The sequence below is a fragment of the Mustelus asterias genome, chromosome 4, assembly GCF_964213995.1.
Source record: "Mustelus asterias chromosome 4, sMusAst1.hap1.1, whole genome shotgun sequence".
Lineage (NCBI taxonomy): Eukaryota > Metazoa > Chordata > Chondrichthyes > Carcharhiniformes > Triakidae > Mustelus > Mustelus asterias.
In genome coordinates, this window is record NC_135804.1 from 111,007,500 (window position 1) to 111,028,826 (window position 21,327).

Here is a 21,327-nt window from a genome sequence, read left to right on the forward strand (position 1 = left end):
CAGTGATACAATGCACACAGTACACCACAGATTTATTTGAAAACATGAACATTAGCTTTTAGCTCGGAAATGGTTATCACATCAGGAAAATGTAAGACACTAAAATGTATTTACTTTCCAAACAGCAACCACCTATAAAAGGTTGAAGTGGGTAAGCACGGGCAGACACACTCACTATTCAGACAAGCACCTCTTGGTTCTATTCTGAGAGCTAGTTTGCAGGTTACATCACCACCTTGAATTCATTCAGCTTGCATACAATTACAGGACGTGCTTGATTGAGTCTTGGGATAGGCCCCTAGCAAAGGCACACAAACGTACAAGACTCTAGTGGAGAAATTTTCTGTCAGTCAATCAGCGCAAATGTAGCCTTCCCAAATTAAAGCAATTTCAGCCACTTAATTTGACACTTTTTACTAATTCACCAGAGCTACAAATCCACAGATATTAGTGTTCTGCACGTGTGAGCAGAGACATGGACAAGCCTGACTTTGCTCTCAGCTGATGTCCAAAGAACAAAGACCAAAGAAAATTACAGCACAGGAGCAGGCCCTTCAGCCCTCCAAGCCTGCACCAACCATGCTGCCCGAATCCAGGCATATACGCTTTCTAACAGAGATCGTGTGAATGCTGACTGATTGTCCTCTCCCTAAAGCAGGGATGCTGAGGCCCAAACTGTCCAATACATAGAGTACTCACTAGGTCTAACTGGCCAGTTTAGATGATGTATCTTATTAAGAGTGGCATTTCAGTGGTTTTATAATCACGCAGTGAATTTTGAAAAGAGAATTTAATAATCTCCTTATGTACTACTACCTTGTATATAGACAGTGGTTTGGAGAAAGAAAAATTGACCTAGAAGTTGCATTATTCAGGTCACTGATTAGGGGGCTGGGTAAATTTTCTTTTTGCCAGTGATGGATGTTATTGTAAGGAGCTATCTTACAAGTTGTTCAGCCTCAGTAAAGTAGCTCCTGAACATTACTGCTTGATATTTGTTTTTTATCTTTACGGAGATTCATCACGGTCGAGATCTTTAAGGCTACGTTGAGAAGAGAAGACACTAAGGGATTCAGTGAACTCTCTGAGCTTCAGTATTTTTGAATGACTGAGAAATTCATATAATGTGATAAATCCCCCCTTAACGAAGGAACTGATGGCTCCACAAGATTGGTTGTGATCTGCCTGATGACCCTGCCCTCAGTTGTCCTGGTTCAAACTCTGCCCGCAGCTCCAAAATGGCACCATTAATGAATTCTAACAGATGATTTTTGCCACAACAAGTTTCCATCCATTGCAAAGCAACAAAGTTACCCCCTCAAGCGCTGGACAGACAGATTTTCTTGGACATGACCACACCAGCAACTGCCAGACAGGTGGAAATGCTGAGCACCGTCAAGAATACTGGCACAGAGGGCAAATGTCGCTCCCAGAATGTTGTGATGATTGGTTGACCTGGAATTTCCTGCGTAGAGATAAAGAATGAGTTTTAGTATTTCTTATTCAACAACACAGCAGTTACCTTGCATGTCGTTAACTGGTTATATTTTCAGCAATATGGGCAGGATTTTCCAGCCGCGCTCGCCCCAAAACTGGAAAATCCTACCCAAGGTCAATGGACTTTTCCATGGTCCGTCTCTTGCCTGCTACGATTCCTGAGGTGGGTGGAATGGGAAAATTCTCCCCTATATCTCTGCCTGTTTTAAAAATGTATTTGTACATGGGATGTGGGTGACGCTGGCTAGGCCAGTGTTTATTGCCCATCCATAATCGCCCCTGAGAAGGTGGCACCCTCTTGAACTGCTGCAGTCCTCGTGGTGTAGGTATACCCATTGTGCTATTAGGGAGGGAGTTCCAGGATTTCGGTCCAGTGAAATAGTCCCAAGTCAAGATGGTGCGTGGCTTGGAGAGGAATTACACATTGTGACGTTCTCGTGTATCTGCTTCCCTTGTCCTTCTGGTTGGCCTGGGTCATGGTTTTGGAAGGTGCTGTTGGAAGAGCCTCAATGAGTTGCTGCAGTACATCTTGTAGATGGTACACACTGTTGCCATTGTGCAGCGGTGGTGGAGGAAGTGAACGTTTAATGTGAATGTGGGCTGCCAATCAAACAGGTTGCTTTGTCCTAGATGGTGCCGAGCTTCTTGAGTGTTTTTGGGGCTGTACTCATCCAGGCAAGTGGAGAGTATTCCATCCTGACTTGTGCCTTGTAGATAATGTACAGACTTTGGGGAATCAGGAGGTGAGTTACTGTAGAATTCCCAGCCTCTGACCTGCTCTTGTTTCTGCAGCATTTATGTGTTTGACATGGCTGGTCCAGTTCAATTTCTGGACAATTCTAATGCCCGGGATCATAGAAATCATAGAAACCCTACAGTGCAGAAGGAGGCCATTCGGCCCATCGAGTCTGCACCGACCACAATCCCACCCAGGCCCTACCCCCACATATTTTACCCGCTAATCCCGCTAACCTACGCATCTCAGGACTCTAAGGGGCAATTTTTAACCTGGCCAATCAACCTAACCCGCACATCTTTGGACTGTGGGAGGAAACCGGAGCACCCGGAGGAAACCCACGCAGACACGAGGAGAATGTGCAAACTCCACACAGACAGTGACCCGAGCCGGGAATCGAACCCGGGACCCTGGAGCTGTGAAGCAGCAGTGCTAACCACTGTGCTACCGTGCCGGATGTTGATGGTGGGGTAATGGTATTGCCATTGAATGTCAAGAGGAGATGATTAGATTCTCTCTCATTGGAAATAGTCATTGCCTGGCACTTGTGTTACTGCCACATGTCAGCGCAAGTTTGAACATTGTCCAGACTTTGCTGCATATGGACATCGACTGCTTCAGTATTTGAGGAGTTGCAAATGGTGCTGAACCTTATACTGTCATCAGCAAACATTCCTGATATGGATGTTACGTTGTAAAAGGTCATTGATGAAGCAGCTGAAGATTGTTGAGCCTAGGACACTACCCCGTGAACCCCTGCAATGATGTTCTGAGACTGAGATGATTGACCTCCAACAAGCACAACCATCTTCCTTTGTGTTTGGTATGACTCTAACCCCAGTGAGAGTTTTCCCCAATTCCCATTGACTCCAGTTGGCGAGGGTTCCTTGATGCCACAGTCAATCAAATGCTGCATTGACGTCAAGGGCAGTCACTCTTACCTCACCATTTGAGTTTTGCTCTTTTGTCCAGGTTTGGACTAAGGTCAGGAAATAAGTAACCCTGGAGAAACCCATTTTGAGCATCAGTGAGGAACTTATTGCTGAGATACAGCTGCTTGAAAGCGCTATTGACAACCCCTTCCATCATTTTGCTGATGATCGAGAGTGGACTGATGAGGTGGTAATTGGCCAGATTGAATTTTCCCTGCTATTTGTGGACAGGACATACCTGGGCAATTTGCCAGGGAGATGCCAGTGTTGTAGCTGTACTGGAACAGCTTGACCAGGGGCACACCTTGTTCTGTAGCACAAGTCTTCAGTGCTATTGCCAGAATATCGTTAGCACCCACAGCCTTTTCAGTATCCAGTGCCTTCAGCTATTCCTTTATACCTGGTTTGGCTGTAGACCGGCACCTGTGATGCTGGGAACCTCCAGAGGAGGCTGAGATGGATCATCCGCTCAGCACTTTTGGCTGAAGATGTTTGCAAATGCTTCAGCCTCGTTTTTTGCATTGATGTTCTGGGCTTCCCCATTATTGAGGAGCCTCCTCTTTCAGTTAGTTGTTTATGTTGTGTATTTTGGGAATTACTGTGGGTGGTGTGGCCCCTTTAAGAGGATGGTCACATGATCACTCTGTGACATCACTAGAGCCACCATGGCCTGCTGTCAGTTGGGGATTGTACAGTGAACACATAAAATAGACCTACCTGTTGTTTTCATTAAAATTTGTGTGGAATTGCTAAATGGATCTGATCTCTGCACCTGCCTCCCCAACATGCACAGACAACATAACAACAGCTGACAACGAGACAGGATTTAAAAAACCCAGAAACAGGAAAGAAGGGAAACAGATTCTTTTTTCTCTTAAAGCAAACAGCAAGAAACAGGGGAAAAATCTGTGACAGGAACCAACTCTGCAGCTTTGAGGCAATCCAATGGTGCTTGCCCTTGGAACGCACCTTAAGGTTAAGAACAGCCGTGGAAGTTGCAGCCTCAAAGGAACTCGCAGCTGGAGAGCAGTTGAGGGTTGGATCCTGTACAGTGAACACCGAAATAAAGCTGCCTACTGTTTTTATTAAAACTTGTGTGGACCTGCTGAATGGAACTGATCTCTGCACCCCTCCCCACCCCCCATCCCCCCCACGCACCCCCTACAAGCTCCCTACCCCCCCAATCCTTCCAGTATCCCCCCCAACCTGCATTCTCCCCCCACCCAGCCTCAGCCACAGACAACACAACAGCTTAATTATCCACAACAATTCACAACTGGAGGTGGCAGGACTGCAGAGCCTGGAACTGATCTGATGGTTATGGGATCACAAGGCTCTGTCCATCACTTGTTACTTATTTTGTTTGACATGCAGGTAGTCCATTGTAGCTTCACCAGGTTGATGCCTCATGCCAGTGCTACTCCTGCCATACCTTCCTGAGTACTTCATTGACCCAGTGTCGATCCCCAGATGTGTTTGTAATGATAGAGTTGGGGATGCGCCAGGCCATGAGGCTACAGGTCGTGTTTGAATACAATTCTGCGGCTGCTGTTGGACAACAGTACATCAGTTCTGAGCTGCTAGTTCTATTGGAATTCTATCCCATTTAGCTTGGTTGTAGTACCACATGTCACGACAGAGGGTATCCTCAATGTGAAGACGGGAATTTGTCTCCACAAGGACGGTGCTGTGGTCACTGCTACCGATACTGTCATGGACAGATGAATCAACAGCAGGCAGGTTGGTGAGGACGAGGTCAAGTTTTTTGTTCATGTTAGTTTCCTCACCACCAGATGAAGACCCCATTTGGCAGCTATGTCCTTTAGGGCTCAGTCAATTGGTCACTATTGGTGCTACCCCACCATTCTTGGCAATGGACATGAAGTCCCCACCAGAGTGCATTCTGTGCATTTGCCACTCTCAGCACTTCTTTCAAGTGGTCTTCAATATGGAGGAGTACTGATTCATCAGCTAATGGGGGATGGTAAGTAGCAATCAACAGGAGATTTCCTTGCCCATGTTAGACCAGATGCCATGAGACTTGATGAGTTCCGGATTCAATGTCACTGACACCCAGGGCAACTCCCTCCCAAATGTCTACCACTGTGCTGCCACCACTGGTAGGTTTGTGCTGCCAACAGGACTGGACATACCCAGCGATGGTGATATCTGACACATTGTAAGGTATGTTTCTGTGAGTATGATCATGTCAGGCTGTTGCATTACCAATCTATGTGACAGCTCTACTAATTTTGGCATCCGTCCCCGGACATTAGTAAGGAGGACTTTACAGGGTCACCAGGGCTCACTTTGCCATTGTCATTTCTGGTGCCCAGGTCGATAGCAGGTGGTCCGTCCAGTTTCATTCCTTATTGACCTTTCTGTAGCTGTTTGATAGCACTGAGTGGCTTGCTAGGCCATTTCAGAACGCACTTAACGCTCAATCACACTGTTGAGAGTCTCAATTCTAGGTAAAGGTGCGCGATTTCCTTCCCTAAAGGACTTTAATGAACCAGGTGGATTTTAATGACAGTTGTTGATGGTTTCAGGATCACCATCACTGAGACTCGCTTTTTAATTCCAGATTTATTAATTGAATTTAAATTCAACCAGCTGCAGTGGTGGAATTTGAACGCATGTCCCCAGGGCATTGGATTGGAATTACTAGTCCAGTGATATTACCACTGCCTCCATGGCCTCCTCCCCCACCCCATAATTGTGGTTTAGGGCTGGTATGCCAAGGATGGAGATAAATTTCTTTCAATAAATGCCAATGACACCCAAGAGTCTTATATAACACTCAAATAAACCAGAAAGAGCTTGAATTTATACAGTGCTTTTCACATTTACAGGGTCTCCCAAGGCACAATACAATTTAGAGATTATTTTTTAAATGTAGTCTTTTTTCAGTAGATTTGACAGCAGAACTGTAACTGGAACCATAGAGCCATAATTCTCCAATGCTTACTCTCCACTCGGTGAATACAATATTTCTGAATTTACTTTAAATCCGAAGGTTTCTTATTCACATTTCACAGCATTAAATGATTAAATAATCTGGTTTTTGGGAGTGTTGGTTGTGCAAGAAATGTTAGTCAGTGTCCTGAGGGGCCATTGCTCTTTTGAATAGCGCTTGCCAGCTGAGTAGGCAGAAGGGAATTAGTTTAACCTCTCACCAATAGATTGCAACATCAACAGTGCAGAATATTCTCAGTACTCCGTTAAAGTATCAGTCTGTTTGGAATACTGAAATCTATAGTAGGGAATTTAACCCACACCCATGAACAGATAGGACAGCGCTACCAATTGAGCGCAATTGACATACCTGATTTTAGATGCAGCATTTGTGTTTGGTCGCTCACCCTCACTATTTTCATTTACTCATTCCACAAACATTCACTCCCTCCGATGCATAGTGGCAGCTGTGTGCACCATCTACAAGATGAACTGCAGGAACTCAACAAGGCTCCTTAGACAGCAACTTCCAAACCCACAACTGCTACCATCTAGGGGGACGAGGGCAGCTGACACATGGGGACACCACCACTTGGAAGTGCCCCTCCAAGCCATTTGGACTTGGAAATTCATCGCTGTTCCTTCACTGCCGCTGAGTCAAAATCCTGGAACTCCTTCCCTAACAGCATTGTGATTGTACTGATACCACGTAGACTGCAGCAGTTCAAGAAGGCAGCTCTCCACTACCTTCTCAAGGGTGGTAAGGGATGGGCAATGAATGCTGGCCTTGAATGAATAAAATAAAAATTTGTGCAGCCGCACGATCAACGCTAAGCGGCAAATTCAGTGAGGCTGCACTCCTGGACTGGAGTTGCAGTAGGCTGCAGTATGAGTCTGAGATATAACTATAACGTTGTCATGAGTCTTTGACCCAAGTCCCCTTCTAGGGAGGCTCAGGGCCACTAAAAGTTTCTCAACTCTAAGGACTGTTCATCATTCAGATCCCAGAGATAGAACTGTGATGATCTGAATCCATTTTCAACCAAGGCTTTTAAAATCAGTTCACCTTGGAAAAGGAAAACAACAATAACAACATGCATATAGAGCATCTTTTCAATGCCACTGAAGGTTGCAGACAGATTGGAAAGGGTAAAGGAGGATTCGTTTACCATGCTCACTGTCACAGTGTCATCTGTGACTTTGATCAGAGTTGTTTTAGTACTGTAGCAGGATGGAAATCTAATTACAGGGAATCCAACACAGAATTGTGGGCAGGATGGGCATGGATCTAGAAGATGTTCAAGGACTTTGGAGAGAAAAGGGCAATGGGGGATGGGGTCATAGTTTGCAGAGAGAGAGGGTTCAAGGTTTTGTTTCTTTTGAGGAGATGGATAATGAAGAAGAGGGCACCAGTTTCAAAGAGGAAGAGAGAAAACTGCTAACATTCACTAACATAGGAGCCACAAAGAGAAATTGGATGGTCAGCAATTTGATGAGGAATAGGGTCAAAGGAAACGGGAGAAGGGCCTCATGGACAAGATGAACACAGAGAGGGCATGAGGGGAGATAGAAAAAAATCTAGAGAAAGATATGAGATGAGGATTAGAACAGGGCAGAACCTTAGGGGAATTTTGGCCAGATGGACTAATGGATGGGACGCTAATGACAGAGGCAGCTGAATGGATGGCATCAATCTATGTGACAAAAATGTTCATGAGCTCCTCGCACTCACTGTCAAAGCTGAGGGTAGAGGAGGCACTGGAGGGTGGGTTAAGATGATGATTTGTAGTAGAGAAGCGAGCCAAAGTTATTGCTGCATTCCTGAATGATCCTTGAATACTGAGCAGGCTTGGTAAAGAAGAACAGGACCTGCTAGTACTTTAGCTGGTCTAAGCAGATCTGGAATCACCTCCAAATCAATGATCATGATTTGAGTACGGAGTTCCCACACAATGATCTACAGCCTTTCACTGCCATTATGTATGGAGGCAATTCACTTCTCATCCAAAGTGCCTGACCTACACAAAATGTAAACGTGAAATACTGCACTCAGGTCGATTGATCACATAAAGCCGGGTCCAGGAGAGGCTAGTCACACAGACATTGCTTTCCTACTTCAATACACCATCAATTTCAATTCAGTCCTGTGAGAGTGATTAACCAGGCCGAGCCATCAATACAACAGACTGATCTTTATTCTTCTCATCAAAACTGCTGGTCACAATATATATTTGCTTTTGTGAACATATCCTCAAGTGTCACTTTAGATTTACCAGTGGATCCCACAGGGTTTAATCCATTTTTCTTCCCACACCATTAACCTATCTTATTATTCAATCATCAAGTTGACATTTCATTGTGTGGCTTTAAGATTTTAACTTAATCTGTTCACCACTTACCTGAACCTCAGGCTCCAGGCTCCAGATTGCTGTCTGGGGAATAATTCCCATGGTACACATCACCTACAGAAAGAACAGAGGCTAAACAAGGGCAGAGTTGAGCAAATGTTTAATCACACAGATAGATCGATCAAACAGGTCCAAAAGACAAATGAATAGAGTTTTGATTTTGATGCCTAGTGAGAGTGTAAAATGGGAGATTTTTAAAAACCAGCCACTCGCTAAACATCCTTCCTCATTTTCAATTCCACTGATTTCATTGATTGTGTTACATAACACCATAAGACATAGGAGCAGAATTAGGCCACTCGGCCCATAGAGTCTGCTCAGTCATCAATCATAGATCATAGAATAGAATCATAGAAACCCTACAGTACAGAAAGAGGCCATTCGGCCCATCGAGTCTGCACCGACCACAATCCCACCCAGGCCCTACCCCCATATCCCTACATATTTTACCCACTAATCCCTCTAATCTACGCATCCCAGGACACTAAGGGGCAATTTTAGCATGGCCAATCAACCTCACCCGCACATCTTTGGACTATGGGAGGAAACCGGAGCACCCGGAGGAAACCCACGCAGACACGAGGAGAATGTGCAAACTCCACACAGACAGTGACCCAAGCCGGGAATCGAACCCAGGTCCCTGGAGCTGTGAAGCAGCAGTGCTAACCACTGTGCTACCGTGCCGCCCCTGCTACCGTGCTAATCATGGCGGATATTTTTCTCATCCTCATTCTCCTGCCTTTTCCCCATAACCCCTGATCCCCTTATTAATCAAGAACCTATCTATGTCTGTTTAAAGACACTCAATGACTTGGCCTCCACAGCCTTCTGCGGCAAAGAGTTCCACAGGTTCACCACTCTTTGGCTGAAGAAATTCCTCCTCATCTCTGTTTTAAAGGATTGTCCCTTTATTCTGAGGTTATGCCGTCTGGTTCTAGTTTTTCCTACTAGTGGAAACACCCTCTCCACGTCCACTCTATCCAGGCCTCGCAGTATCCTGTAAGTTTCAATAAGATCTCCCATCATCATCATCACCAAATACGGTAGCACAGTGGTTAGCACTGCTGCCTCACAGCGCCAGGGACCCGGGTTCGATTCCCGGCTTGAGTCACTGTCTGTGTGGAGTGTGCCGTTCTCCCCGTGTCTGCGTGGGTTTCCTCTCGGTGCTCCGGTTTCCTCCCACAGTCTAAAAGATGTGCTGGTTAGATGCATTGACCCGAACAGGCGCTGGAGTGTGGCAACTAGGGGAATTTCATAGTAACCTCATTGCAGTGTTAATGTAAGCCTTACTTGTGACTAATAAATAAATTAACTTTAAATGTCTAAATGACACGCATTCGGTAAACAATTACACTTACTGCACATTTCTTAGTTCAGGACCAAACCACAGGTGTTGCCTTATAGTTTTCAGTGCATCACAACAACATAGAAGATTTTAAAGTTTGAACAGTATCCCTACAGTGCAGAAGAAGGCCATTCGCTCCAGTGGTACCTCTCTAGCAGCACGTTCCCCAGCCTGTACTGCTCCATCCATATAACCGCTCCACTTGGTGGCTGTCTCAGTTCCAGCAAAGTACATTCTCCCAAAGGGTTCTCGCAGAACTCTGAACAAAAAATTAAAATCAACTTGTGCGATTCAATCCCTTCAAACAAAATCATTTTATTCAGAACAAATAAAGAAATTGCAGCAAATACTCAGCAGGCCAGACCGCATCAATGGAGAAACAAATTTAACCTTTCAGGTTGATGAACTTCCATTAAAACTGGATTTGAAATATAGTAGATTTTAAGCAAATGTTGTGACAGAGAAAGGTGGAGGGAAGGAAAGACCAAAAGAAAATGTTTGTGATATGGTGGTACAGTGGAACCCCGATTTTACATGCCCCGATTTAACACGAAATCGGATATGACGCGCTGAATCATTGGACCCTTTTTTTTGCTCTTTCTGTTTAGTGATTTAGCGCGACCCCAATTTAGCGCGACCCCAATAACATTCGCGAATACATTTTATGGACCCCAACCATCGCGTTACAACGGGGCTCCACTGTATTGTAATATGTCTTTAAGGAATATCAGCATGACAAGGAAAATGTGTTATATGATCCAGTCTTAGTTTCACTTTTGTTTTGAGCAGAGCACACATGCACAGCTCTGATGTCTCCAAGCATTATACTTATATAGGACTGTACCTAGTCTTAATAAATGAATCCAAAACATGTTTACCCAATCCCTTATGAGCAATTGGTGCCTTGTGTCTTGCAAATTAAATAAACCAGAAGTATTATATTATTATAATAACACAAGAGATGAATTACAGGAGAGATTAAATGAAGGGATGATAGTGCAAAGATTAATTCCTGTGGTTTTAGGACTGAGTGTGAGTTTAATGCTCCATCACAGTTGTAACTGATAATTAAGCATACTTAGATTATTCCATTTACTGAAGTCCAGTGAGGTGATGGCAGGATGTTGACTCCAATTAGTTGGCACTGTAGTGCACATGAGAAAGCAGAGACAAAGTTCAGCTCTCATCTTTCAGCAAGGAACACCGTGTGGCATGATGCAGGTGTCTGGAGTAAATATCCACAGGCACATACCTGCCAAACTGAATAAACATGCCCGGTGGGAAGTATGCAGTGTAGCAGCCACCTGAGTACTGCTCCTCACACCAGTCTTTCTCTTCATAATGAACAGCCTGGCAACAAGAAAGATAATGAAAATAGAATTTATCATTAGTTATATATGGATAAATAAGTATTGTCAATTTCTTGGTTACTGCAGGATTAGTTAATTCACCAGCATGATGAGTTGGACATGCTCACACATCAACCACATTCTGAGTGGTAACCTTTGCAGTTTTGGTTCATCTCACCATTGAGGTATGGCAAAGCACCTTGTACCATGAGGAAGCCCACTGTTCTGGCAAAGCCACGTGTGCACTCTGTTTGCTTCTCTCTGTTCAGACAATGAAGTTCCTGTCAAGAGCCTCTGTCACCTCTCTGATGGACAGTAAATGTGGAGATGTTAGCTTTGTTAGGCCTTACTCATTTAGGCTCTTTCAGGAGCATGTAACCTCCAGCTAAGCCATGAACAGACTGTTTGTCTGTGATTCGTAAGATTTTCCCAAAGCTCCACCAATTCTTGAGACCAGACCTGTGAATCTGTGGCTGAGGATGGTTCTGTGGGTGGCTGTGTAGGTAACCATGGCCTTCAACTTATTTGTATTGGGATCCCTTCAGTATCAAACACGTTGATAGTGACATGAGTATTTGTAGATATTGGACACAAATGGGGTAAAGCTTAGACATCAAATTTCTAGATTAATAACCTGTGAACTTTTACCACCTCGACTCAATCAGCAAAGCTGGTTGCACAAATCAGTGTATTCAGGAGAAAAGTAGAAAATACTGGGGATATCGCACTTTCAACAACTCATATCCTTCCCCTTCATAAATGCACATTGCACGCAGCAAGGTGACACATTTCCTTCTCCCTTCCTGTTATGGGTTCCTGTTGCAGAATCGCTCTGTTAAACTGGGATGTCCTGTGTGAAGCAAGCATGGTACCTGATCTGCTCACATTTTCCGGGGTTGAATATGACCTGAATAGCAGCCGCCACCAAAAGGGCAAGGACACTTAAAAAACAATTCAAGTGGAACCAAGAGGAGCAGGAGTCCAGCTCCTGAAGCCAGCTTCAAATGACCCCTTTCCCCTCACCTCTCCTGCCACCATTCCCAGCATGCAACTGAGAACCACCACCAATGAAACCAGCAGCCCCAAATTTGTTTTCAACTTGTCTATGATGGGCTCTTGCAGTTTTATTAATTTAATTAATGAAACATTTTTATTCCATTAACTCATGTCCTCACTACAAATGGCTGATAATTGATTGCAGTGATGTCTTGTATTAAAAGGTGCTTACATACAGAGCTTCATCTGTCTCCAGGACCCGTGCATAGATCTGGCAAATTCGTTGCTGCCTGAAAAACAAGAGATTTTTTTCATCCTCTCCAGAAATCTGGCTACATTAACATTGAGACACAAGGGGCCCTATTTTACCATTTTGATTCTAAGTGCTGGGTGGACTTGAAACTGGAAGTGTTTCAGATCCAACTTTTAGACCCGTTCTCAGGCACCCCCATACGCACTCTACCTACAAAAATATCAGCGAGTCCGAATCACGCTGCACAAGCCTGTGAGCATTAAACTCCCCCTGGCCCCCACAGACATTGCCCCACCCCCCACAACATTACTGACCCCCTTATCCCCCCACCCCCTGCACCACCCAGACCAATCGCGGGTCCCTCCCTCTTCCCCCCGCTGATCTCAGGCAGAGTGATGTGGAGGTGCAGGCGTTGGACTGGGGTAAGCACGGTTAAGAAGTCTCACAACACCAGGTTAAAGTCCAACAGGTTTATTTGGTAGCACAAGCCACAAGCTTTCGGAGCGCTGCTCTTTCATCAGGTGAGTGGGAGTCGTGTTCACAAACAGGGCATATAAAGACACAAACTCAATTTACAAGATAATTGTTGGAATGCGAGTCTTTACAGGTAATCAAGGTAATTAAAGGTACAGACAATGTGAGTGGAGAGAGCGTTAAGCACAGGTTAAAGAGATGTGTATTGTCTCCAGCCAGGACAGTTAGTGAAATTTTGCAAGCCCAGGCAAGTCGTGGGGGTTACAGATAGTGTGACATGAACCCAAGATCCCAGTTGAGGCCATCCTCATGTGTGCGGAACTTGGCTATCAGTTTCTGCTCAGCGACTCTGCGTTGTCGTGTGTCGTGAAGGCCGTCTTGGAGAACACTTACCCGAAGATCAGAGGCTGAATGCCTGTGACTGCTGAAGTGTTCCCCAACAGGAAGAGAACACTCCTGCCTGGTGATTGTCGAGCGGTGTTCATTCATCTGTTGTCGTTACAGATCTTCGGGCAAGCGTTTTCCAAGGTGGCCTTCACAACACACGACAACGCAGAATCGCTGAGCAGAAACTGATCGCCAAGTTCCGCATACATGAGGACGGCCTCAACCGGGATCTTGGGTTCATGTCCACACTATCTGTAACCCCCACGACTTGCCTGGGCTTGCAAAATCTCACTAACTGTCCTGGCTGGAGACAATGCACATCTCTTTAACCTGTGCTTAACGCTCTCTCCACTCACATTGTCTGTACCTTTAAGACTTGATTACCTGTAAAGACTCGCATTCCAACAATTATCTTGTAAATTGAGTTTGTGTCTTTATATGCCCTATTTGTGAACACGACTCCCACTCACCTGATGAAGGAGCAGCACTCTGAAAGCTTGTGGCTTGTGCTACCAAATAAACCTGTTGGACTTTAACCTGGTGTTGTGAGACTTCTTACCGTGCTCAGGCAGAGTGGCAGCGGACCCCCCTTCCCCACACCACCCCCCCCACCCCCCTCCCTCCCCGCCACGCCCCCACTGATCTCAGGCAGAGAGATCCACATTCCCCCCTCTACCCTACAGATACCAGGCAGAGTGATCCTCCTCACCCCCACCCCGGACCCTCCCGCACAAGGCCCCATCTCCTCCGAACTCCGATTGCTGTGTGACATCTCCCTCTCTCTCCCCTGTCCCCAATCATTGAGGCACTGATCCATCAACACTCCCCCTCCCCAGCAGCACACCTGCAAATACTCACTTGCCTTCCCCTCAATGCTAACAAGCAAACTACATGGAACTTGCTGAAATATTCTGCCAAACTGCCTGCAGCTGATCTGCCCTAATGAGGGGCAGCTCCATAAGAGACCCAAGGATGGACAGGCAGGCAGGCATTCCTGCACAAAATGTGTGCACGACCGGCCTCCCCCCCGATTTTCTGAGGGCAACTTGGGGAGGCAACCGGATGCAGCAGAGGTGAGGCGGGACACCCTCTTCCCCCCAGGAGGACGCAGACCCAGGGGGGCTGATGGAAATGCGGCCTGGGAGGCAGTTGCCACCTCAGTCAGTGCCAGGGCACAGGCCCCCCCGAACCATAAAGCAGTGCCGGAAAAATGTCAATGACCTCATCCGTGCAGCAAGGGTGAGTGCTGAACCCCATTTTGCATCTTCACCCATATCTCCCCCAGATCCTCCCATCCCCAGCATCCTGCATGCTTCCAGTTCCTGACCCCCCAAGCAATTCCTTCCTACCCCCCCAAGAGCCCCATTGCGCTTTCCCTCTGAGGGCCACCACCTGATACTCTGCAGGAGTCACGCCATCATTTCTTTCATGGCTCCTTCTGTCTCCACAGGAGAAGACTAACCATTACAACCGTGAGAGGGCAAAGACAGGGGGTGGTGAGCCAGACCTCTGGGTCCTCACCCCCTCTGAGGAGTGGAGGCAGATACGATAGTGACCTTTAAGGGGCATCTTTACAGTTATGTGAATGGTATGGAAATAGAGGCATATGGTCCCCAGAAGGGTAGGGGGTAACAAATCAGTTTGGCAACCTGGTCGCTACAGGCTTGGAGGGCCGAAGGGCCTGTTCCTGTGATGTAATTTTCTTGGTGCTTTGTTCTATGTTCAGTGGAGAAATGTGAATCACATGTTTGGCATCTCAGATTCCTCCCCCTCCCTTGCTCTTAATCTTGTGTCCTGTGATGCAGGGACAGATCCGGACTCCCCAAGGCCTTCTGGACTCCACGCCTCTACTGCAACTCCCATCTCTCCTGGTCCAGACAGCTCGGATGAGTCCTCGGAGGATATGGGTGAAGGGACCTCCAAGGGTGGCACAGTTTTGGCGTCAGCTTCCACCTCACAACTCACCATCCCAGATACTGACACGTCGGTGGGTCCAGTTAGTGGTGAGGCTCCTGGGTCACTCTGGTGAGCACAACACATCTGATAATGTACATCGGGTGGAGGAGGGAACGTCCGAGGCCTCTGGAACGTGGGGTCCTGCCGGAGGTGAGGACTCAGCTGGCTCCAGGCTACATGCTGGGCCTCTGAGATCACTTCTCCCTCAGCTACTGGAAATGCAGCAACAGAGCCAGGGACTGCAGGAGGGGCTGACGGCCACGGACCAACTGCGAGACTGTTGGGAGGAGTCCCAAAGCTTTCAGATGGACCAATGGACCAACTATTTACTGTCTTGCGTGCTTCCCAGGCCAACACTGCAAGGGTGGAGTCTGCAGTGGAAAGCCTGGGGCAGGGGATCTCACCATGAACGGCAGGCTCCAAGCGATGGCCGAGTCACAGCAGACCACAGCTGAGGGACTGAACAGACTTCTCGAGATTCTGCGGCGCATGGCTGAGAGGCTCGAGAGCTTGCAGGAGACCCAGCGGGACGGCGCTGAGACACAGCGGGCTATGGCTGCAGCCCTTGAGAATGTGGCCCAGTCGCAGAGAGTCATGGCTGAGGAGTTGCAGTGCATGGCCCAGTCTCAGAGGACACTTGCTGCAGCCATTGAGAGGTGGCCCCCGACTCAAGTGGCCATTGCAGAGGGCTCAACCACCATCAGTAGTGCTAGGTGACGCTGGAACTTCTGGAGCTCACTGCAGAAGCACCAACGTCACATGGAGTGACCCAGGGGCCCACAGGAACCCAAGGGAGGAGGAAGGGCTCAAGCCCATACCGGGGCCTTCCAGCCAGGAGACTGTGGCTGTGGCTACACCTTCTGACTCCCCCCTTCCTGACACCGGGACATCTCAGGGGCAGCGGGATGAAGAGGCTGTCACAGAGGTATCCTAGACACCTGGTAGCAGGCCAGGGCCCTCAAGGTCCAGGGCCTCCAGAGGATGCCCGCCATGCGCATCACAGGCCATGGGGCATGGTAGGCAGTTGGCCCCCTCCACCTCCGATGTACATTCTGGGGAGTCACTGAGATGTAGTGGTAGGCCACGTAAGGTTAGGAAGTTGCAGTTGCACTGAGATGGCACGGGTGAAGGGCTGCACTAGTTAGAAAGATATTTAAGCACCCTAATGTTTTCTGTTCACAGGTTTTTATGTTAGAACGTCTTAGTTAAACACCTTGATTGCAATTAAATTATTTTTCACCTGTGACTAATTTGTCTCGAATAGGAATCCTCTTTCATTGATGATCGCCGGAGGGATGCTTCATGTTGATGTCAGTTGGGGAGGTTCCTCAACGCTGTCTCATGAGAAAAGGAAGCCATTGGTTCCCCAGAACCCACAAGCGATTCCCTCCAGTCCCCCGCCTCACCGCCCCAGGGCCCTGTATGGGGGTTTCAGATCCCTTACCCACTACACAGATGTGGGCCCAGATGCCAGGATGCATGCGGAGCTCAGGTAGGAGTCAGACTAGTTTGCACCAAGGCATCATCATAATGCTGTTTAGCGAGTCGTCATCACCCTCCTGCCTGCCAAACAACTCACTAACACAGAGTACCCAGGCCCACCGCTCTGGTGTGACAATGTTGCAGGAGATAGAAGGAATTTTGGGGGTGGGGGATGGAGCCCACAGAAACAAGCCCCTAGCGACTGAACCACCTGGTGATCAGGGCCTCCCTCCCGAGCCGCCCTCGCATGCCTCATTTGGGCTGCCAGCCCTCCAGCACCTGGGTGGTGTTCCTCGGCGTGCTCTTCCTCTTCATCCTCCTCCTCCTCTTCCTCCTCCTCCTCCTCCTCCTCCTTTTGGTCATCCTCCCCAGCGACGCCCAGCTGGTCAGCCTCCTCCTCTTCCTCCAATAGGTCACCTCTCTGCAGAGCCAAGTTGTGCAAGGCACAGTACACAACCACAATGTGGGAAGAGATCACTGGGCCGTATTGGAAGGCCCCGCCAGAGCGGCCCAGGCACTGGAATCGCATTTTGAGGAGCCCAATGCACCTCTCCACTATCGCGCGGGTGGCTACATGGGCCTCATTATAGCGGGTCTCCGCCTCAGTCACAGACCTCATCACAGGCATCATCAACCATGTCTGAAGCGGGTAACCCATATCACCCACGAGTCCCGCAGCCTGGACTCCTCCTCAAATGTTTCCGGGATGTCCGAGCTCCTGACAATGAAGCTGTCATGCACACTACCTGGGTGTCTTGCGCAGACATGCATAATGTTCATATCAGGGTCGCACACTAGTTGAACATTCAGGGAGTGAAACCTCTTTCTGTTGATGAATCTCCGTGGATTCTGTAGGGGGGTCGTGAGGGTGACGTGTGTGCAGTCGATGGCCCTGTACGTTAGGCATCCCTGCAATGGCTGCAAACCCTGCAGCCCAGGCTTCCTGATGGGCGTGGTCCAGGTTAAATTTGATGTACTGCCCAGCCCGGGTGTACAGGGCTTCTGTGACCTGCCTGACACAGGTGTGCACAACTGATTGGGAGATGCCACAGACATCTCTGCTGGGGGTCAGGAAGGAGCCAGTCGCATAAAAGTTCAGAAAGACCATCAATTTGACAGCCACCGAGAGTGGGTGCTCCCCCCCCCCCACCCCCCAACCCCCACCCCCCACCCCCGCCCCCCAGCCCCCGGCTCTAGGTGCCGGGTCCTGCAACAGGTGGCACAGGTGTTGCACTGTCTCCTTTCAGAGGCGGAAAAGTTGGCGACACACGGTGTCCGACATCTGTTCAAATGACACTCGTGCACGGAACTGCCGGGGTCTCTGCTCCCTCCTTCTCCTGCACCAATTGTGACAATTTACACTGGACAGTTCTGTGGTGTGAACATAAAGTTTGCACATCAGTTAAGACCAGTTGTGAACTCATTACAGTGATGAAAGGACAATGGGGTAGATTTTGGGACAAAATGTAAAATGGGGAAGTGAATTAACCGCCTGATTTCCATCTCTCAAGGTTTTTATTTCCATTGAGTTGGCTGAGTGAGCGGAAACAGAGAATGAAGGTGAGCAGCTCTTCCTCAGATTGGAGGGTTCCCAAGAGGTGGTATTAAGACCACGAGTAGAGGCAGGCTCAACTGTGGCTTTAAAAAGGGTTTTGGATAATGATCTAAAAATGAAAGTGTGCAGGGCCACAGGTAAGAGGTGGATGAGTGGGACTAGCTGAGTTGCTCTTGCAGAGAGCTGGCATGAATACTTGGGCCAAATAGCCTCCTTCTGTGCTGAAACTGCTCTATGATTGGCTTCATGTTTTATGGGGTAACTCTTGAACATTGCAGCTCCCAGTGACTGGAACTCGTCACAGTATCATCTAGTGGATCAACACAATTCACCACTTCTTCATTCACAGAATTAACCGCACCAATGTGAAAACATAACCATTTCACAATAGCAGCCCTTTGGGAAGAGGGTTGGAAGCAAACAGCATGATGTATCAGTGATATTTAATGTTTCCCATATTTGACTCTGCGTTCTTTTTAATTACAGCGTCCTTTCAAAAATGCTAAGGAGCGCAGAAGGTGCAGGTTTATGTTGAGATTCCTTGTATTAAACACAGCAATGCTGTAGGAAAACTCTCCCGCTTTTACATGTCATGTAGTTTTAAAAGCTATCATAGGTAGTAGCAATCAAACATCACAATACCCACCTCTCTGCTTTGCTGAGACTAAGTAAGAGTCGAGCCTTCCTTGCCAATATAAACCTAGAGAGAAATAACAGCACTCAATTATATCTTAAATAATTGAATGAATGATAATTTACTGATCTGTAGGACATGGATGCCACCTGGGATTGTCCCTATTTAAGGTTTGGAGGTAAAAGTTACATTTAACAGTTAAAGCTAAGTCCATTTGCACACATTAAAAGGTGATGAAATACTAATGAGCGCAGTTTTAAAGTTGCTTCACTAAAGACTAATCAATAAACAATTAATAAGCTTGTCTCAGTAATGGATAAACACATCACACCATTGTATTGGGAGGTTCACAAGAGCTCGTGGGGATTCTCTATAATAGATCTTTTCCTAGGGTTGTGAATGCTAGGAAATAAATGATAGAGACGGAGACGCACAATGTGAATAAGATTCAGAAACGTAGGCTAGACAAGATCAGAAGGTTAGGATGCCGGATGATAGCAGTGAAGCAGGACAATCCACTAATTTGGGAAAGTATAGCGACTTTACTATTTGGTATTATTACATGAAGACAAATTGTACTGAAATAAATAAGGGAGTACAAGTTGTAGATGGGATTTAACAACACCAGATTAAAGTCCAACAGGTTTATTTGGGAGCATGAGATTTCGGAGCGCTGCTCAGCTGATGAAGGAACAGCGCTCTGAAAGCTCGTGCTACCAAATAAACCTGTTGGACTTTAACCTGGTGTTGTGAGACTACTTACTGTGCCTACCCCAGTCCAAAGCTGGCAACTCCACATCATGGGATTTAACAGTAGAAGGGACTAGGTAGATTTGGAATTAGTTATATGAATCAACTTAACATCAGATAAACAGCTGTTTTGTATAAGTAACTGAATTATATTAACATTTTTAATATGTTATAAGATTTTTAAAAAGGGTTTCTTTATATGAAAAAATTAACATTGAATATTCATTCAAGGCCAATATGCAAGATAAATTCAAGCTCAAATGAAAGATGTAGCAAATTAGTAAACAGGCTAAGAAACACAATGGACTTTTTGATTAAGAAACTGAAGTATGAAATATTCTGGGACGAAAGCCAGACAGCAGGTCAATATCAGATATAAGAAAGCCAATTATTGCTAGGAAAATTACTAACACATTATCATTTGTAGCTAAGACTTCTGATTAATTCTAAATACCCAACTTGCGGATAATTAGCAGCTAATGTTTTAATACGCGGTTTGAGAATAATACAAAATATTTAAGTAACATATTAATAATGTTTTTAAGAAATTAACTTGCACAAATTATGCAACAATGTAAATTACTGACGCAATATCCAGGCCGAGGAATATGCCAAAAGATAAAGGTGCCTTCATTTGGTATTAGAGCCGGTTTAAACTGGTTAGAGGAATGCTGAATCATAAGAAGTTATTTTTGGGAGAGAACTTCCGTAAAATGGACAGGCAAATGACAGATTTATATTTGAAGGTGTCAAACTATAATTGATTGAAGGACAGGCCATCTTTAGATTGACAGAACAGTGAATGAATGAAATTGCTTTTAATTAAGTGCTGGGCTGATTAATCTGATAACAAAAAGTATAACCATTCTACATTTTGGCATGAAACCTGAGATCTTTTGAGAAAGCCTGATAGCGCATTAGCTGTGCAGGTGGAACCATAGGTCTCCCATTTTGGCCAAAATGAGATTTGTCTTGTTCTAATTGTATGTTTGTATTTCTTTTCTTAAAATTAAGTTGTAATGTTGTTTTATTCAAACATTTTAATCTTTTAATAAAGCTAGTCTAATTGAAGAATTTCCTTGAATTGAATAAATTTTTTATTGCCTTTGTGAAAGTAAAATGTTAGTAAAAAGATTGAGTCTTTAAATTAATTAGGCGACCTTGGAAAAATTTCCCACAACACAGGCATACTTGTTTCTTTATTTGTTCATTTGCTATTTGCAAAATTAAACTACTTAATGATCTGTATATAGTTGCAACACAGTGCATTTTCTCAGTCAACATTGGAAAAGATAGAAGAAGCATTTGTGAGGGCACATGTAAAAGAGGCAATGTCCAGTTTGTATGTCAAGGGGGATGTTCATTGTTTCCTTTATGTAATGCTACTGTAGAAGTAGACACTGGGCAGTGTGGGCCAACTCTAGCACAAAAGGGGCATGGGGACCATTTACAGGAGCAACTGAATTAATAACAGGGACATAGGTAAATAACCGTTACCTCCACGTGAAGCCTGGCCAAGGTCTGAAACATTGCCTCCTTCATTATTAGCACAGCTTCTTGCATTCTCAATGACCAATTCCTTTCCTGTATGAAACTGGGGGGAAGTCAACATCTGTAG

At 46.2% G+C, this 21,327-nt stretch overlaps 1 protein-coding gene across 1 annotated transcript in view; it reads right to left on the minus strand.

Annotated features, from left to right (window-relative positions):
• Positions 1 to 1,318: 1,318 nt before the first annotated feature.
• Positions 1,319 to 21,327, minus strand: part of LOC144493156 (amine oxidase [flavin-containing]-like) — a 69,573-nt gene continuing 49,564 nt past the window's right edge. Inside the window, exons 11-16 of the mRNA XM_078212055.1 lie at positions 18,972 to 19,025; positions 12,451 to 12,508; positions 11,126 to 11,223; positions 10,021 to 10,132; positions 8,520 to 8,582; positions 1,319 to 1,465 (exon numbers count right to left, since the gene is read on the minus strand). Coding sequence (XP_078068181.1) covers positions 1,319 to 1,465; positions 8,520 to 8,582; positions 10,021 to 10,132; positions 11,126 to 11,223; positions 12,451 to 12,508; positions 18,972 to 19,025 — 532 coding nt within the window. The remainder of the gene's footprint in view (positions 1,466 to 8,519; positions 8,583 to 10,020; positions 10,133 to 11,125; positions 11,224 to 12,450; positions 12,509 to 18,971; positions 19,026 to 21,327) is intronic.